Source organism: Jaculus jaculus, chromosome 6 (genome assembly GCF_020740685.1).
Source record: "Jaculus jaculus isolate mJacJac1 chromosome 6, mJacJac1.mat.Y.cur, whole genome shotgun sequence".
NCBI classification, from domain to species: Eukaryota; Metazoa; Chordata; class Mammalia; order Rodentia; family Dipodidae; genus Jaculus; species Jaculus jaculus.
The window spans coordinates 131,621,286-131,640,308 of NC_059107.1; the positions used below are offsets into that span (position 1 = coordinate 131,621,286).

At 38.9% G+C, this 19,023-nt stretch overlaps 1 protein-coding gene across 2 annotated transcripts in view; it reads right to left on the bottom strand.

Annotated features, from left to right (window-relative positions):
• The window catches only part of Kitlg (KIT ligand), a 93,631-nt gene that overhangs the window by 19,756 nt on the left and 54,852 nt on the right, over window positions 1-19,023 (bottom strand). Inside the window, exons 4-6 of one of the 2 annotated variants that reach the window (XM_004650161.2) lie at window positions 3,530-3,700; window positions 1,123-1,279; window positions 144-227 (exon numbers count right to left, since the gene is read on the bottom strand). In XM_004650161.2, the coding sequence (XP_004650218.1) occupies window positions 144-227; window positions 1,123-1,279; window positions 3,530-3,700 (412 nt within the window). The remainder of the gene's footprint in view (window positions 1-143; window positions 228-1,122; window positions 1,280-3,529; window positions 3,701-19,023) is intronic. The other variant, XM_045152889.1, reaches the window with a different exon arrangement.

Below are 19,023 nucleotides of genomic sequence, written 5' to 3' on the forward strand. Positions count from 1 at the left end.
ATGATCATAAGAGGAACAATAGTAACAGAATGGTGTTATTAGCCATTAGCCATGATTGTAGAAATGTCCTTTAAAGCCCATGCAATACTCCTAGAGCGGCTAACTGGAGGCACGCATGCGTTAAATCAGACACGTGTACTTACTATTACTGCTACTGCTGTCATTCCTAAGGGAGCTGGCTGCAACGGGGGGTAACATAAATGGTTTTGTGACACTGACTCTGGAATCTAAATAGAAAGCAATAATGTGTCAGTGTTACATGGTGCTGTAGAGGAATTACAGAGTTCCAAAAAGGTAGCGTGCATCAACAAGAGTATGTGCCAGGTTGGCTTCCCAAATCTAGAGTATTCGGATCCTATTTATTGCTGCTCTGTTTTATGAAGAGAATCACCATAGCCACCTTGTAGAACAATGATTTATTGCATGCATACATATGCTAATATGTGTGAATAATGAGACAGGGGTAATTTGTCACTTTAAAAAAGATAGCAATGAAGTTAGTTTTGTCATCAGGACCCTGTTGTGGGGAGGTAATGATTCAGAATGACAGGTTAACATCAGGATTCCTGAGTCAGAGTTAGACCCTTAAGGAAAGATTTGAGAAGTGAGTATCAGAAAACTTGTGACATACAATATAATTCTCAAAGCAAATATCAGGTAAGAAAGAGGTTAGCCACCATCTCATATGTTGCTTACTAACATATAAGTCTTCAATTTAAAATTGAGTAAGCATTGTTTTGTCTTGGAAACAGACAAATTTGTAATCATTGACAGATGATTAATAGTTATCAATGCTTGCTTATCCAAAACACATGCTTTTTGTTTTCATCTACAGTGGAACATGTGTTTGATTCAGTAATAGATTTTTTTTTTTTTTTTTTTTTGCTTTTCGAGGTAGGGTCTCACTCAGGTCTGGGCTGACCTGGAATTAACTATGTAGTCTCAGGGTGGCCTTGAACTCTCAGTGATTCTCCTACCTCTGCCTCCCAAGTGCTGGGAATTAAAGGCATGCGCCACCACTCCCGGCTACAGCAATAGATTCTTAAAGAGGTAAAAAAAAAAGTTCCATCTTGCTACCTCTTGCTATTTATACTTAAACCAAAAAGTGCTTAAATGTCTTACCTTTCTCAGGACTTAATGTTGACGAAAGCACACAATCACTAGTGTCTGATACCACCACAAAGTCCTTAAAAGCATCAATGGATCTATTAAAAATTCTAAAGAATTCCTCTGGAGTAAAGGACCTTTGTTCTGGCCTCTTAGATGATTCTTTTACGGTCTAGAAAGAAAAAATAAAGCATAAACACAAAAATCACCAAGATTATATTTTTGCAAGAAGCCTACAGACTTAACTGATGTCAAGACAACCGACAATAAATATGCCCTTCAAAGATTCAAGTATTTAAACTCTGAAAGCTACCAGGATTTTGAGATAGTGATGACATCAGGTCGGACTGGGATGCAATTCTTGACCAAAGCAATTGAGGAAAGCAGAGAACAAATAATGAACACCATGTGACAATGAAAATTATCCCAACAGCAAACTGGTAAGTGGGAAGATGTGCACTAAACTGTTAGCATTGGTTTTTAAAAGATTCTTCTAGAACACATGTTCCAATATCTAAAAACTTTAAAAGTCTGATGATAAACAGACATTGGCAAGAATGTGGACTGAAGAGAATGGTTATACTTTGCTCTTTATAATCTTAGATGGTATATTTGCTACTATCTAAACAAGATATGTGCCTAGCCTGGGATTCAGAAATTCTTCTCCTAAATAGTCTAGTGAAATCCTAACAGTTATGTACTCTAAGACATAGAATAACGTTCTTAACAGTGACGTCAATGAATCTTATATCCATCAATAGAAAAGGCGCTTAACAAGATATCCTGTATCAATGGAATACTCTACAAGCAATAAAAAAAATGTATGGTATATTATTAAAGTTGGTATTATCTTACAAACAGCACAGAGTGAAACCAACAAATCACAGAACTATAAGCATAGTATGATTAATTTATATAAAACTCAAAGATGCAAGTCAGAGCTATATTTTAAGGACTCATAAATGGACACTTGTTTATCTACAAAAAATAATGGTAATAATGCTCATCTATAATCTTCTGGGTTCTAGTCAGTATCATGATTATTAAATGCATACTCTTTACTATGTGCAGTGTTCTACCCAACACCACCCTTTATTAAACATCTCACTCATCTTTAAAGCCTCAATACACAGGCTGTTTCCTTTGGATAACTTGTCCGGTATAGCCTACTTTTAGTAATTTCTACTTCTTATGAATGGCTTTAGCCCATGATCAGCAACAGTATGATATACAAAGACATGATGAAGCCAAGACATCATTAATTTTAAGGAACCTTCTGACTTCAGAAACTGAAAAGTAAAGTAACTAAAATGGTAAGCTGTAGTGATAAGGTTCTTAAAATGGCAAGAATTGGGCTGGAGAGATGGCTCAGCAATTCACACACTTGCCTGCAAAGCCTCAGGATCTGTGTTTGATTTCCCAATACCCACATAAAGCCAGATGCACAAGGCGGCACATGCATCTGGAGTTCAATTGCAGTGGCTAGAGTCCCTGGTGCATGTATTTCTCTCTTTATCTGCCACTTCCTCTCTCTCATTCTCTCTCAAATAATTAAATTAAATACAAAAAATAAAAAATAAAATGGCAAGGATTCCAAGACAGGAGAACATTCAATGGGCTGATGCTGGGTCTTAAGAGTAGCTGGACAACTTGGATGGGGACAGAGGGAGAGCATTCAGGTCCTTTGAACTCTGGGTTTAGACTTCTAGAAGTCCAACAGGTTAAACTGGCAGGCAGCTTTCCCAAGCCCAAGTCTATTACAGACAGTACTATCAATAACAATGAGATCCAAATCTATCAATATTTATTGTGCCCAATATAGTGGCAATGCACCTCAAATCCCCTGTAGATCCTTAGGAGAGGGATTCTGCCATTGTCTTCAGTTTAGGCAAAAAGTTACACAAAGCAAACTAGTGTCAGACTGTTTGGACATTTCACTCTTAGTTGCTTAAGTCCTGGGTTCAGCGACCTATTCATCCACCTAGACACTGCAGCCCCTGAAGCTGACGACAACCAATTATACAATGAATATGAGGAATGAAATGTGCTTTTTATTGTGACTTCTGGGGGTTTAATTACATTATAATTAACTGGGCATGTATAAGAGTTTATTACAGATCACATTCAATTCAAGCTTTATAACTTATCATGAAAGTTGTATATACTTTATTCTAGTATGAAATAAAGACAAAACACAGCTATTTTTACATGACAGTGTAAAGATTTTTTTATATTAGGTGACAATACCTAAGTCTAAATATACATTTCAGTATCACAATTTAAGTACAGACATTTGTTTTCTGTTCTTAACTATTTTTAAATTAAAAGATGAGAATGTAAAATAACATCTTCCAATTCAATCACCTTGTACAGGTTTTAGAGTAGAATTAAAAATATATAGTTTTAATGAACACAAAGTTACCTTGGGGGTGTTTTCATCCATGCATTGCACAATGTCATCCACTATCTTGACAAGTTTGTCTATGATAGAATAATTACTCAAGCCTTCTGAAATATTTGAAAACTTGTCCAGAAGAGTAGTCAAGCTGACTGATAATTGTGTTACCGTGCCATATAACCAACAATGACTAGGCTGGAAGAAATTCAGAGAGGAGACATAACATTTATTTAGTATGTGCAGTAAATTTAGAGTGCTCTTCCAATCTGCAAATATTCCCACCACTGATGATAGGATAGATTTCCTTATAGTAAAACAGGTTGATTTCTTGTGTTTTGCTCACCCCAGGCCTAATGTCCAGTTTCAAAACTGACAAATGAATCAAGGTCAGGGGAAATCATAGCTGGCAAAGATGCTGTTCTGTTGTGGAAGAAATTAAGCCAGTACACAATCAATTCTAACCCTGATAAAATTCAAGTATATGAGACTGGAGAGATGGCTTACTGGTTGAGGTACTTTCCAGCAGTGCCAAGGGACCCTGGTTCAATTTCCCAGTACCCACATAAAGCTAGATGCACATGGTAGCACATGTATCTGGAGTTTGTTTGCAGTGGCTAGAAGTCCTGGTGTGCCCATTCTCTCTCTCTCTTCTGCTTCTTTCTCTCTCACAAATAAATAAATAAAATATTTAAATCAAGGATGGGTGGATTTTAATTCTACTAACTAAATACCAGTCCTGGTGGTAATGTGGTCTGAGATCTGAATAAAAGCTTAGTGGGGATTGGAAAGATGGCTTAGTGATTAAGACACTTTCCTGCAAAGCCTAAGGACCCATGTTCCATTCTCCAGGTCCCACTTAAAGCAGATGCACAAAGGTGAGGTAAGCACAAGGTTGCACATGCCCACTAGCAGCCACAAGTGCCTGAAGTTCAATTGCAATGGCTGAGGCCCTGGTATGCCCATTCTCTCTCTCTCTCTCCCCCTCTCTCTGTCTCAAATAAATAAAATCTTTAACTTGCTATGTAGCCCAGGGTGCCTCAAACTCCTGATAATCTGCCTGCATCTCTTAAATGCTATGACTGTAGGCCTGTACCAACATGTTTGCCTTACACAAAAATGAGTTTTATCACAAAAGTCAGAATGTAATAATAATTGAATATGTTTGCATAATTAAAACAGCTTACTATTGTAAGAAAGATGGAGTTGTTTGGGTTAACATTTTGTCTTGTTGGTTTCTAAAGTCAGCATTGTGTTTCATAAGGGGAAATAAAGTAATTAATGCCACATAAAAGAATCAAATCTCTAATCCTTGATCTTCTACTTACTACCAGAGTATCTCTGGGAGTTGGGGGGAACTTAAGCAGTTTATCCCAAGTTTCACACAGGGCCATTTTGTGCAGAAGCTTGCTGGAAAGAGAGCTTTTTATATTCATTTCACAGGATAGTTGTAACTAATATAATATGGTCAAACTGAAACTGGTTTATCTATAGCTAGGTAAGCTCCAACTTTTGGAAGCATTAAAATCATTTAAATTTTGATTCTTGTTGTCTCTGTCCTCAGAGAATAAGATAAGGACTAGAGATATAGCTCAGTGGTAGAATCCTTGCCTAGCATGCATGCACCAGGAACTTCACTGGGTTCAATCTCCAAACACACACACACACACACACACACACACACACACACACACACACACACACCGAGGGGGTAAAGTGGACTTGCTGACCAATCTAATTCACCATTTTTCTCATCATAATTATCCCATACATAAGCTAGATGCTCAGGGTGATGCATGCCTGGAGTCATTTGCAGTGGCTAGAGGCCCCAGTGCTTTCTTTCTATTTGCCTCTCTCTCTTTCTCTCTCTTCCAAATGAATAAATAAAATTAAGTTTAAAAATGAAAAAAAACTATGTTTCCAAAGTTCATTCAAAATAGATTCTCTGTTTTTTAAATGTTTTCTTAAATTTTTATTTATTTATTTATTATTTATTTGAGAAACAGAAAGAGGCAGATAGGGCAAAAGAATTTGTATGCCATAGCCTTGCCGCTGCAAACAAACTCTAGACACATGTGCCACCTTGTGCATCTGGCTTACGAGGGTACTGGGGAATCAAACCCAGATTCTTAGGCTTTGCAGGCAAGTGCCTTAGCCACTAAGCCATTTTAACTGAATTTGTATTTACAGGTTGTTGTCTCCTGATTGGGTTACAAGCTCTCTTTTCCCCATTTTCACATACATAAATCAAGTCTGAGTAAAACAAGTCTATGTTTTCTTCCAGTAAAGCAACAATGAAAAGCCTTCCAATTCTATGGTTTTTTATAACTAAATAATTACAACACTATAGTTTCATCTCATCCTAAACGCTGTCCTGTTAAAGACATAGACAACTTGTTGGTAACTGACATAAATCCTTTCTTCGCTCCCTCTCTTATTTCCTTCCTTTTCCCCGTCTTTCTATTCCTAATTTTATTTCCTTCTAATTCATTCTTTCACATCTTTCCTTTGTAGGTGGGGTGACAGGGTTTTGATTTGTACTCCAGATTGGCCTCAACTTGTGACCCTCCTGCCTCAGTTCCCCAAATTCCCGGACAGCAGCACACCATTATGTCAAGCTTGACAAAAATTTCTTAAGCATATTTCTGAAAAAAAATTGTGATTCTATGACCTAACCATCATATTTTAGTCACCCTTCTTTGTGACATATATTCCCTTGAAAAAACCACAACATCAAGTCAGCCTGATTTGATCATTAATTTGTTTAGCTACCTATATACCGACCTTTTAAGATACTTTTTAATGCATCAAAGAGAAAACAAAGATAAACAGATACTATTAAATGCCAGCTTATTTTGACCTGTCTGCCTCTGTGCGAAAATCCAGTTTTAACTAGAATATCAAGCAATCTCTTAGATTTTTAATTGAATACAGTCAATTATTTATAAAGAGAACAAAACACAATAAACTAAGTACTTAATGTGTGAGATGACAGGCCTTCCAGTTTTCCAATTCTTCCAGTATTATGATTATGAAATAACTTAAGTGTCAAATTCACAAAAAGAAATTTTTCCTTTGCTTTAATAAATGGCATTATCATTGTCTCTTAACTCTTATAGACCATTTAAAATTTAAATAGTTTAAAATAAATATTAAATTATTAATTAGAAGAACATATGCTATAATGTTCTTTTTTTTACTGAAAAAATGTGAGGGATTAGGAAATTTAATAGTAACACAAGATATTAAAGAAACAGCATTGCTGCCTGTAGTGGCACATGCCTTTAATACCAGCACATGGGAAGCCAAGGTAGGAGGATGGCCCTGAGTTTCAGGCCAGCCTAAGACCACATAGTGAATTCCAGAGTAGTGATCTCATCGAGTGCGATCTTATCTCAAAAAAAACAAACAAAAACAAAAGAGAGAGAGAGAGAGGCAGCATAAATAGCTATGATATTTCTAAAGGACACATAATTTGATGATTTTTATCTTTCTGCGTAGTCATCAAAATGGGAAACATAAGTTGTTTGGAAAGGGAAACTTCTCTGGATTTTTCCCTTGACTCCATAAATCCACATTATTCCTTGCTTTCTTATTTTATTTTATTTTTTTCCTGATAGTGTCTGATTTGTATTTTCTGGGCTAGAGCAAGACTATCTGGGACTAACAGAGCACTACTCTCCTACATATTTGCAACACATCTTATTCTAGAACGCTAGCTGACTCCACGCCACGAAGCCAATACCGTTGCCGTGCTAGCAGACCACCGCCGCTAATGATGCAACTTAAAAGTGTGACTCCCCAGGACCTCAAAGCCATGACTTTGCTAAATGGCTAAAAAAAAAGAAAAAAGCTATGATGATAACCAAATATAATTAGAAAGATTCTAAACACGATATGATTTAGCAGTTAAGGGGCTTGTCTGTGTAGCTTAAGGATCCAGGTTTGATATACCTGTACCCATATAGGCTAGATGCACAAGGTGGCTCATGCATCTGGAATTCATTTACAGTGGCTACAAAGCCTGGTGTGCTCATTCTCTCCTTATCTCTTTATCTGCCTCTCTCTCTCTCAAATAAATTAAAAAAATATTGGTTTTTAAGAAAGAAATATTCTAGGGCTGAAGAGATGGCTTAGCGGTTAAGCGCTTGCCTGTGAAGCCTAAGGACCCTGGTTCGAGACTTGATTCCCCAGGACCCATGTTCGCCAGATGCACAAGGGGGCACACACGTCTGGAGTTCGTTTGCTGTGGCTGGAGGCCCTGGCGCACCCATTCTTTCTCTCTGTCTCTCAAATAAATAAATAAAAATAATCAAAAAAAATTAAAAAGAGTTATATTACCAGGCATGGTGATGCATGCCTTAAAAAATTAAAAAGAAATATTCTAAACACAAGGAAGCATATGGCTGCTTTAAGGGCAAAATTGACAATATCCATGTATACAAAAGGCTAAAGAGAATGTTAAAGAGATGATGCGTGGAGTCTACAGGATGTAATGACATGACAACTCTATGTTCCAGAACTGGTCAGTGTGAGACCTGGCTAAATGACGTGCTTTGAGGAGACACTGGGCACAGCTCACTCTGGCACGCTATGGCTGCTCTACTCCTCCCTCATCGAGAAACTACACTGGCACTAGAGAAAAGAATTCAACACAACACATTATTCTGCAACCTTTTTAGAAGCAGAAAATCTCTAAGTACAGTCCATCACTATACTTTGGAGTTAAAAGTGGACAAAACACACTTGGTAGCTAGTCACAGAGATAGTTACTTGCTCTCTTATTGGGCCTAACGTTGGTGTCCAGCATGTGAGACGGCTTTTTGAAGGAGTGGCGGGTAGAGATTCCGTGGGAGGAAAACTCTGGCTTGTAAACTTTGAATGACATTTACAAGAAGTCTTCATCCAGCCTCTAATCTAGCCAATGATAAACATAACATCTAATTCTATGACAGGCATATCTAAAACTTCCAATTAAAGCACTAGGTAAAATACTGTATTCACCTTGCTAGTACAGACTTTCCAAAATCTCTGCTCCTTTTGGGTGAGCCGAGTTTTTTTTTATTATTATTAGTTATGTATATAGTGTGTATGTCTGTAACAATCTTTCCGCCCCTTCTTCTGTGAATTTCCCTGAGCCATGTTGGGTTCATTTTAGGTCTATTTCAGTAAGGGGAGGTCTTGGGAGCCTCTGTGTGCCTGGATATCTGATTTGGTAGGAGTGTTGTCTGTGTCTATCTCCTTCACCCTTGTGCTGCTACCCGGTTCACCAAGAAAGCATCTCTTGCTCATTACCCCACTAGCTCTATGGCTTCAGCGGGTGCCCTGGTGGGGTGCGATCAGCTGTTTCTCTCCTCAGGTTCTGGGTCCATCCCCCCCTCGGCCCCCCCCACCCCGCCCGCCCAGGTGAGGCGGGGTAAGGCTGACTCCATCTTGACCAAAAGTCTCTGGGCTGGGTTTTTTGGGGAGGGGAGAGTGCTGGGTTTTGTAATGACATCTGCTAGTTCTCTCCCTGAACAGTGGAGCTGGAACTTAGGTGCTAATTTTCTTTATCTAACTTTGCCTTTTCATGTCTGACTTGAAGTGATAGAGAATCCTCAATCTAATTAAGATGGTAATTAACCCACGTACCATAAATGCTTGTTATTTCCCTGGAAAGGTCTATCAATAGTCCCTGAGCCAGATCCAAAATAGCACAGTGAAGACACATCGTGTGGTGGGGTGGGTGGCAAGTACTAATGGATGGGAGACCAAGTTCTTAGTCTCAACTCAGTCAGCTCGCTGTGATTTCAGTCACATGCCAATAAATGTAAGACTTTGCTTTCTCCATCTGTGAAATAAAGTGGCCTGTCTAACATGTGTTGGCAAATACAGAAGTCCCTCCTCAATGTGGCTACTCATTGCTGTATGCCTAGTAGGAAATAAATTGTGATTTTGCTTAACTAAAATGTCTTTATACTTAATAGCTAATGTTTGAGTTAGTAACTGGAAAAGTAAGTACATGTGGAAAAACTGACATATGTGAAACCACATTTTAATTTATCATTTATTTATTTGAGAGTGACAGACAGAGAAAGAGGGGGAGAGAGAGAGAGAGAGAGAGAATGGGCGTGCCAGGGCCTCCAGCCACTACAAACTCCAGATGCGTGTGCCCCCTTGTGCATCTGGCTAACGTGGGTCCTGGGGAATCAAGCCTTGAACCGGAGTCCTTAGGCTTCATAGGAAGCGCTTAAACACTAAGCCATCTCTCCAGCCCTGAAACCACATTTTTAAATAGCATATTTCATGACAATATATATGGAGCAAACTTATGATGAAGATTAGGCATCTGAACTATGTGATATAGGTATAAAATGCACAGTGGATTATGAAACTCAACAAAGGTAAAATATTCTATTAATGATTTTATTTTCATTGGTAAGTGAAATGTTTATATCTGAAATATACTAAGCTATATAAAATTTATTATCTTTTCTTTTTAAGTTCTTTGTAAAAATGTGACAACTATAATTTCAGATGACATGTATCTGATATTTTGGTCAGGCAAGTAATGGCTTACATGTTCTGTATTTCATTTCCTGTTATTATGATGGGCTGTAGTACTATAAGCTAGTATACAAAAGCTTTTTAAAATAGTTTGTTAAATCAGAGAGCCAGAGCCTCAGAGGCCCCCAACACCTCATCACTGAAGCAGACCAAAAATGAACCCAACATAGCTCAGGGAAATTTTGCGGAAGAGGGGGCGGAAAGAATGTCAGAGCCACATGTTGGGTCATGATATGCAGAGACATTTATGTACCAATAACTGTGGGCTAACTCCATAATGCACAAACCATATATATCAATAAGGAGGGGTCATTGGGGAGGGGGTAGGTCACGGATGAGCCTAATAATGGTACCAAACTGCCTGTATTTGCTGAAAACTAATAAAAAATTAAAATAAATAAAATAAAATAGTTTGTTATATTTATAAGTGGTGGCATGCATTTGTAATCTCAGTAGTTGAGGAGGAAATGGGAGGACAAGGAGTTCCAAGCCATCCTCAGCTGCTAGCGAGTTTCAGATTATTCTGGACTACATGAGATTAAGTCTGTTTCAAAAAATAAAAAATAAGAAAAGAAAGAAGGAAGGAAGGAAAATAGAATGAAAAAAAAAAGAAAAGAAAATTTTTTTCTACTGAATAATAGAAGGTGGAAGTAGGCTAGTAGATAATTGATGTGTTTGCTTTGCTGCCTTTTATATGTATATTGTGTACTCCAGACCACAGGGAGGATCTGTCCCAATCTATATGTACCAATAGTTACATTTCCTGAAGGACAACTGATTGAATGTTGCTGGACACCTGATTCAGATGGGCCAGTCAGAAACTCCATTCCCAAGATTGATAGTGGGGATGGCGACTGTCATTCATCTCTGAGCAGGGCTAAAGCTATACTTCATACACTTGGCAGCTCTGGAACAGCTGAGCAAGGGAGCAATCTGCATATATAGAAACACTGCAAAGATGTAGAATTAAGGAAGGGAGAACACTAGTTCCTGCCTTCCCACGAGGCCTGTGCACACCCAGCTGTTTGCTGGTGTGTTGTTCTTTAACCTTCTTGCAATAATGAATCCGCCTTCTTCTTTTCTTCCTGTCTTCTACTTCTTACTTAAGCTTGGGTGCACTACTGTTAAGAAGAACCACAGAAATTTAAATTAACAGGATGAGCTTCTTTAAGGCTTAGAAATCTGACATTTTCACCAACTGTTAAGTGCTTGCTGGTAAGCATTTGTGTGTGTGGAACTACTATATACATTTGATTGCCTGGGGAAAGGTAAGGAAATGCAAAGGAGTGGAGAGTTCATGCCCGTTCTTCCCATAATTAGGATAAAATAAAAAGGATGCCTGGTTCAGAATATGTATGGTGCTAACTTTCCTTGGCCACATGTAACACAGGGTAGAAAAAGTATGGTCTGGAAGTATATAGAATGACCTTGTGAGAAAGCAGGATCTTAAACTGATCCTGGAGGCGATGATGATGACTCTTTGGACAGAATTTGGACTGAAGGACAGGAGAAGGAAACAGCAGTCCACACAGTGCTGGCACTGAGAATAAGCATGTGAACTTAGCAGGCAGTGACGCACCTGGCTGGGTGGCAAGTTTGTGTAGGGGAATAACAAGTATTGGCATGATTAGGTGGTTAGGGTAAAGAAAGATTATGAAGTGTCTTGTAAACATCAGGCTGAAGAATTTTGGCTTTTGGCTTCAGTAAATGGGAACAATGGGATGGTTCTTGAATATAGAAATGACTCAATAAATGTAGCAAAATAGAAGGTTTGAGGAAACCAGCACTCCTCAAAATTGTACAACATAACTCTTACAGGCAAGATCTTGCATGAAATATGCACTTATTTAAAAGAAGATAACAGGACTGTCGAGATGCAGCTGTGTGGTAAGTTCTGGGCACTCATAGCACCAAAATCAGCTCGAGGACACCAAGGAAGGAAAGTACAAGTGATCACGTAGGAAACATTCCTTTTCCTCCATTTCTTTGCATTCATTCAGCAAACATTTATTAAAGGTGTAATAGCCATTAGGCACTGAAGATATAAGAGCAAAGGGAAAAACATGTATGCGTAGTTCTCATCCTTTAAAAATTTACAGGTCCATGTAAATAGGAAACTGAAGCTCTGCAGGTGCTCTATAATGAGTTCCTAATAGGAGGATTTAATTTTATCAAAGAGGTGAGGAAAATTAACATCTGAAGGAGTCCAGTGGCACCTGGACAGTGGTGACAATCAAATCCAGGTAGAGGGACAGCCATGCAGGAAGGAATGGTGACTGCAGGAACCTGTGGACTGAAAAGGTGCCAGATTGTGAGGCTCTTGTAGGCGTTATGGCGGGAGCTCCTCTTCCTGTTTCTGAGAAGTAATGGGAAGTCATTCAGCATGCAACAGAGGAAGAAATCTGCAAATGTTACTTATTTTGAAGTCAGTCAACTCAAAAGTAATCAAAATGTCAAATAATAAATTCTGGAATGGTGAGAGGGGAAAGAAGAAGACACAGACATGAGGGCCAGGCAAAAGAAGGCAGGAATATCCCAAAAGTGAACCTATGTGGGTCTGTGGAGACATGAAGCAGAAAAATGACATCGGAGGTTCGTTGTCCCTGTGATTTTCGTTGTCCCCAATCACTTCCCTGTTAGCTGTGTCTTAAAAAAAAAAAAAAAAAAAACTACCTTAGGGGATAGGGTATGGCTCAGTGTGCTTAGCATAAGGAAAATCTTGCTTTTGATCCTAAGCACCCCAAACAAACAATAAAAAATTAAAATTAGACAGGCTTGGTGGTGCATACCTTTAATCCCAGCACTTGGGAGGCAGAGGCAGGGGGATCATCATGAGTTTGAAGTTACCCTGAGACTACATAGTGAATTCCAGATCAGCCTGGGCTACAGTGAGACCTTACCTTGAAAACTCCAAAAATAAAATTAAATTTAAAAAAAAAAACTGAACAAGATGTAACAAGAGACATAAGTTCAAATAAGAATGGTCAATAGATATACTAAGCCCACTGGGGCAACTTTGATGAGGAGCAAGATGTTTAAATGGATTTTAATGGTCTTCCCAAGATGCCAATGAGTAAACACACAGAAATAGTTCATAGATGATAGAAATAAATGGCTTTGTAAGAAATGACAGATTCTTTGTGTGCTACTTGTGACAACCTGCACATGCATAATCACATATTTGGCAACCTGGCTTGGAATGCATAAGCACCATAGAAGCATTAGGAACCATCAATCAGGGCTGGAGAGATGGCTTAGCAGTTAAGGCACTTGCCTATGAAGCCTAAGGACCCAAGGTGATACCCCAGTATCCACAGAAGCTATATTCACAAGGTGGTGCATGCATCTGGAGTTCATTTGCAGTGGAGACCCTGACTCTCTCTCTCTCTCTCTCTCTCTCTCTCTCTCTTTCTACCTATATCCCTCTTAAAAAATGGGGCTGGCGAGATTACTTAGTGGTTAAGGCACTTGCCTGCAAAGCCTAAGGATCCAGGTTCAATTCCTCAGTAGCCACATAAGACAGATGCACAAGATGGTGCATGTGTCTGGAGATCATCTGCAGTGGCAGGAGGCCCTGGTATGCCCATTCTCTCTCTCTCTCTCTCTCTCTCTCTCTCTTTCTGTCTCTTCCTCACTCTCTTAAAAAAAAAAATCAAAAAAGAACTATGAGTCAAATGTGTGAAAGAGAAATGCTTTTCCAAAGGGAGAGCTGACTCATTCAAAAACTTCAGTGCTATAAAGACAAAAAAAAAAAAAAAAAGTCTGAGGAGCTCTTGTTCCCTCTTTGTGGGTGTTTTCTCAATTGTGTGAAGGTGCCATGGTGTGCATGTGGAGGTCAGAGAACATCCTTGGAAAATGGTTCTCTCCTTCTACCTTTGCTGAGATAGAATGTCTTAGTGTGTTAAGGGGAGGCCAGAGGAGCTGACCTACCTTGGGTGTGCTCCTCACTCTGCCTCCCACTGACACTGACCCAGGCACATGGGAATTAAAAACACGTCCACAACCTTTCAGAGCAAGTGCCTTAAACCACTGCATCATCTCCCTAGCTCCATCAAAACCTGAGGAATTCTTAAAAGAGACTAAAGATATATGATCTGTCAGTTTCCTACTACAACTATGAACAAATTATCACAAATTTAGTAATTTTAAAAAACACCAAATTTTATTCTACTGCTCTTGAGGTCAGAGGCATAAAATAAGTCTTACAAAGCTAAAATTAAGGTGCTGCCTGGGGCTGTTTCTTCTGGAGGCTGACAGGGACTCTGCACTACCTTCTCTAGCTCTTATAAGCCACCTGTATTCCTTGGCCTGCGTCCCAGTGGAGTAACAATTTCAAACCTGTTGAGCTCTGATACACCTGCTTCCCCTGTATGCAGAGTCATGTAAATTAGAATGGACCCTAATAATCTTCCTATCTCAAAAATTTAAATTGCAAAATAGAAAAGGAACTAGTTGGAAAGCAAAAGAGGTTCCATGGAAGAGGTGTGGAGAGGAGGGCATAAAAGATGGTAATGGAAAGGGATTAAGTTTAAAATATACTATGTACATCTATTAAAATGATTAGCAAAAGTTAAAAAAATCTTGATTGCATCTTCAAAGTCCCTTTGATCACATAAAGTAGCATATTTATAGGGTATGACAACTTTCAGGAGCCATTATTTGCATGATATTACAATATGAATCATCATTCTGGGCTACATATTATACTTGAGGAATAATAGAAACGGGGAAAAGCACGACAATTACCTTACTGGAGTTGCAAATGTCCTGTTGGTAGGTAAGAGCCTTCACTTAGGAAACACACTCTATAGTACTTAGAAGAAAAAGGCCATGATGTATAAAACTTATTTGGGGTTTAAAAAAAACTAAAATAGGGCTGGAGAGATGGCTTAGCGGTTAAGCGCTTGCCTGTGAAGCCTGAGGACCCGGTTCAAGGCTCGATTCCCCAGGACCCACGTTAGCCAGATGCACAAGGGGGCACACGCATCTGGAGTTTGTTTGCAGTGGCTGGAGGCCCTGGCGCACCCATTTTTGCCCCCCCCCCTGTCACTCTCAAATAAATAAATAAAAATGAACAAAAAGTAATTTAAAAAAAATTTAAAAAAACAAAATATACAGACACACAGAAACAGCTATCAATCAAACACAGTACATGAGAGTTGAAAAATAGGTACATGGAATTCTTTGAATATTCTGGCAACTTTTCTGTATACCTAAAAGTATTTCCAAATAAAAAGTCACACTATATATATAATTTAATCTAAAACTACGAGGACTTTTTGTTTTTCTACTCAAGAACTCATGGTTTATGGAACAATATAGACATTAGAGTGAATGTGGATGTGCAGAAATCCCCAGCAAACTCAATTCTTGTTCTTTCTGTAATAGCTCTATTAGGGAAATGAAAGACTCAGAAATGTTCAGGTATTTCTAAGGTTAAGTCCAAGGAGGTCTCGAGAGATGGCTCAGTGGTTAAAGGAGCTTGCTTGTAAAACCTACTGGCCCAGGTTTGATTCCCCCGTAACTACATAAAGCCAGATGGCAAGAAGACCTGGCATGTTCTCTCTCTCTCTCTCTCTCCCCTTGCAAATAAAATAGTTTTTAAAGAAATAAGTTCAAGGAAATCATATCCATCTGACAACATTACAGTTTTGAAGAGTTTAAACTAGAATTGGTGATTATCTTTGGATTTAAGGACTAATCAGGGGCTCTGATAGGTCATCTTCTAAGAAAGCCCCTAAGGAAAGTAGATCCCCTCTGTACTTAGCTGATTTTTACAGAAAAAGTGAAAAATAAACTATATCTTAAGGCACAGCTTTCTTCTGCGCAGTGCCAGAGGCATACTCTTACTGCTTTGGCCCTAGGGAATCTTGCTGGCACCCATTCCCACTCCACCCTCCATTGTTTAAAGACAAAAGATAAGCCAGCTGGGACTCTGGCCACTGACAAATAACCACAGTCCTCTCCACTGGGAAACTCCTCTGGTCTTGGCAAAAAGAAACATTTTAAAATGAAGGTGAAACAAAGGGTGAGACCCCAATTTTTACCCAAAGCCCTCCGCACGGGTTTGTTTTTCTTGCCAACTGTGGTGGCCAAGAACAATGTTTCTCGGTACTTCCAGGACCGCATGCCAAGACCAAATAATAGTGGGCTTTTCTCAATTACAGAAACATGCACAAAATATGTGTGGCAAGAAGTCAGCTTTATTTTTACAAGGTTGGCTCTTGCTATCAACAGCCCATATTGAAATCTGGGATTTAGCAGCATCTTTGATTAGACTAGCCCCAAACCATCTAGTTATTCTCTCTTCAACACTTGCTTTGCAAAGAGCAGCAGAATTTCGCCGAGCCAGGCCAGCAGTCACCCTGCTAAAGGCTGTGCAGCCTACAGGAGTTTATAACCTAGAAGCTTCGCCCCAACACTTTCCTATGCCCTGCAACCATTCCCATCCCAACTTTCTGCAACTCAGGGTTCAGATGCCAATAACCTGGAGATTTCTTTGAAAGCCTGTCACTTTCTAACTGGGTAAAAATACAGCTGGACTATAAACCACAATGTGTCATATATAAAGCAAAAATAATAGCTAACCTAACTCACAGGGCTTGTTTTTTTTCCTAGCCATTTGGGGAAATATATGAAATTATTTTACAAATGGGAAAGCGTTTTAAAAAAAGCCAGATAAGGGGTGAAGACATGGCTTAACAGTTAAAGGTATTTGCCTATGAAGCCTGATGGCCCAGGTTTGATTTTCCAGTGCACACATGTAGCCAGATACACAATGTGGAATGAAGGTCTGGAGTTCATTTTTGCAGTGGCAGGAGGCCCTGGTGCATCCATATCCATATTCATTCTTTCTCTCCTTGTAAATGTAAATAATTTTTTCCTGTAGTTACTCTTAAAGAGTATGTGTAAGGGTGTGTATGTGTGTGTGTGGGGGGGTTATTCATGTGTATGTGCCCATGCAGGGCCTCATGTCCTTGCCTGCAGATGCACTGAGCAGTACAGTTTGTCTCACTTCATGGCTCTTTCCACTCATTTTTTCTTGAGCTAGAGCCTCTTACTGAGAGCCTTGGTGATTCTGGCTCTCTGCTCCCTCACAGGACTGTGGGGGATTGGAAGGATACAGACCTTCTGTGGCCACACTCAGCCGTTTCTGTGGAACCTGAGGATCCAACTAGAGTAGACTCTCAAGCCTCTCCAGGCCCTCAGGATTGCACAGGAAGTGCTCTTAACCACGGAATCATCTCTTCAGTCTTATTAAAGGATTTATATTTGTTGTTGCTGCTCATATTGTGTACTTCTAGGGATGAGAATCCAGGGCCTTATATGTGCTAGTCCAGGGCTCTATCACTGATCCCAACATTTTCAAATTTATTAAGTGCAGGTTCAGTAAGCTTTTCTTAACCAAATACTTGCTGACCTAGTGATCAAATGATTGATTAATCACCTTTCAGGCTACCTTTACATCCCTATTTCTGGAGAATTCTTCTACCTCAAAAAGACAGACATTGATCTGTTTGAGGATAGCTGGTTCAACATAAAGACACATGTTCTAAGGAGTTCTAAAAAAGTGTAGGTAGTTCACACATTTAGCTCACTACTTAAAAGAAATCTAGGGCTGAAGGGATGACTTAGCAGTTAAGGCATTTGCATGTGAAGCCTAAGGATCCAGGTTCAATTCTCCAGGTACCATGTAAGCCAGATGCACATGGTGGCACATGCATCTGGAGTTTGTTTGCAGTGGCTAGAAGCCCTGGCACGCCCATTCTCTCTCCCCTGTCTCTAATAAATAAATAAATGAAAATAAAAGAAATTTAGTCCTGGATAGTCTCTAGAAATGAAATTGAAATAAAAATCTTTTACAGTCCTTGATAAGCATTTTAAAGAACATACCTATATGCTTCCCTTAGTAATCATTTTGACTGATCCACAAAGGATAGTTAAAAAACAAAACAAAACTGCACAAAGTTGGTATACTAGAAGTATGGAAAGGAGAGAGTTGCAAAGAGCGTAGACCAAATGGTTTAAGTTTACTCCAATAGCATGATAACTAAAAATGAATCCATATCCAAACATGGCAAAAGCAAGTGGCAAATCACACACACACACACACACACACACACACACACACACAATATAATGGTATGAATATTATATTTTAAATATGGAAAAAAAGTTTGATGCCTTGGGCATGAATGCAAACACGGCAATAAAGGTAGCAGGGCACGCAGAGTTACTGGCATCTCTTACACGACTCGCAGAGGCTGCGCACAGGGAGCACCCGAGAGCTTACTGAAAGCACAAATTCTACCTTCCACTAACAGTTGCTAGTAAGCAGTGGAGATAGGCAGGAAGCATACACAAGAGTTATATTATACTGCTTCATTGATAGGAGGCATATTGAAGCAAATATTAGACAATAGTATAGTTTGATAAGCAATGAAGGATACACATATTACTGTGTATTAATATACATAATGTATATATTACACTAATCCTAAATTTGATTTATTATTTATTATATAAACTGACACTGATCAATGAAATAAGTAAAATTTCTCAATTTTGATAACAGAGTTACATTTATAATCATAACTACCTGCTTTTATTATAACATTCACTAACCTACTGCATGGCTAGTAAGTTGAGAAATCAAATATTTTGTGTTTTTAAGAAGGAACGGGAAAAGCTTTTCAAGTTAAAGAAAAGTATATAAATTTACATTCAAACATTTTAGAGGTGTTTAGGGCAAAAGAGAGAATTCGATGGCTAACAATAAAAATTGTCCTACGTTCTTTGAGATGAGAGGTCTAAGATGTGTGCTAAAATGCTCACTTGTAATTTAGCAGTTGCTTGAAGGATTCTAAAAAACCTTTATACATCAAACTTTAAGGATATCTTCTTCAAATCATGACAGTAAAGTCCCACAGGGCAGGTAATTTCCTGCCTCATTGTGAATGAGCCCATGTCTTCTA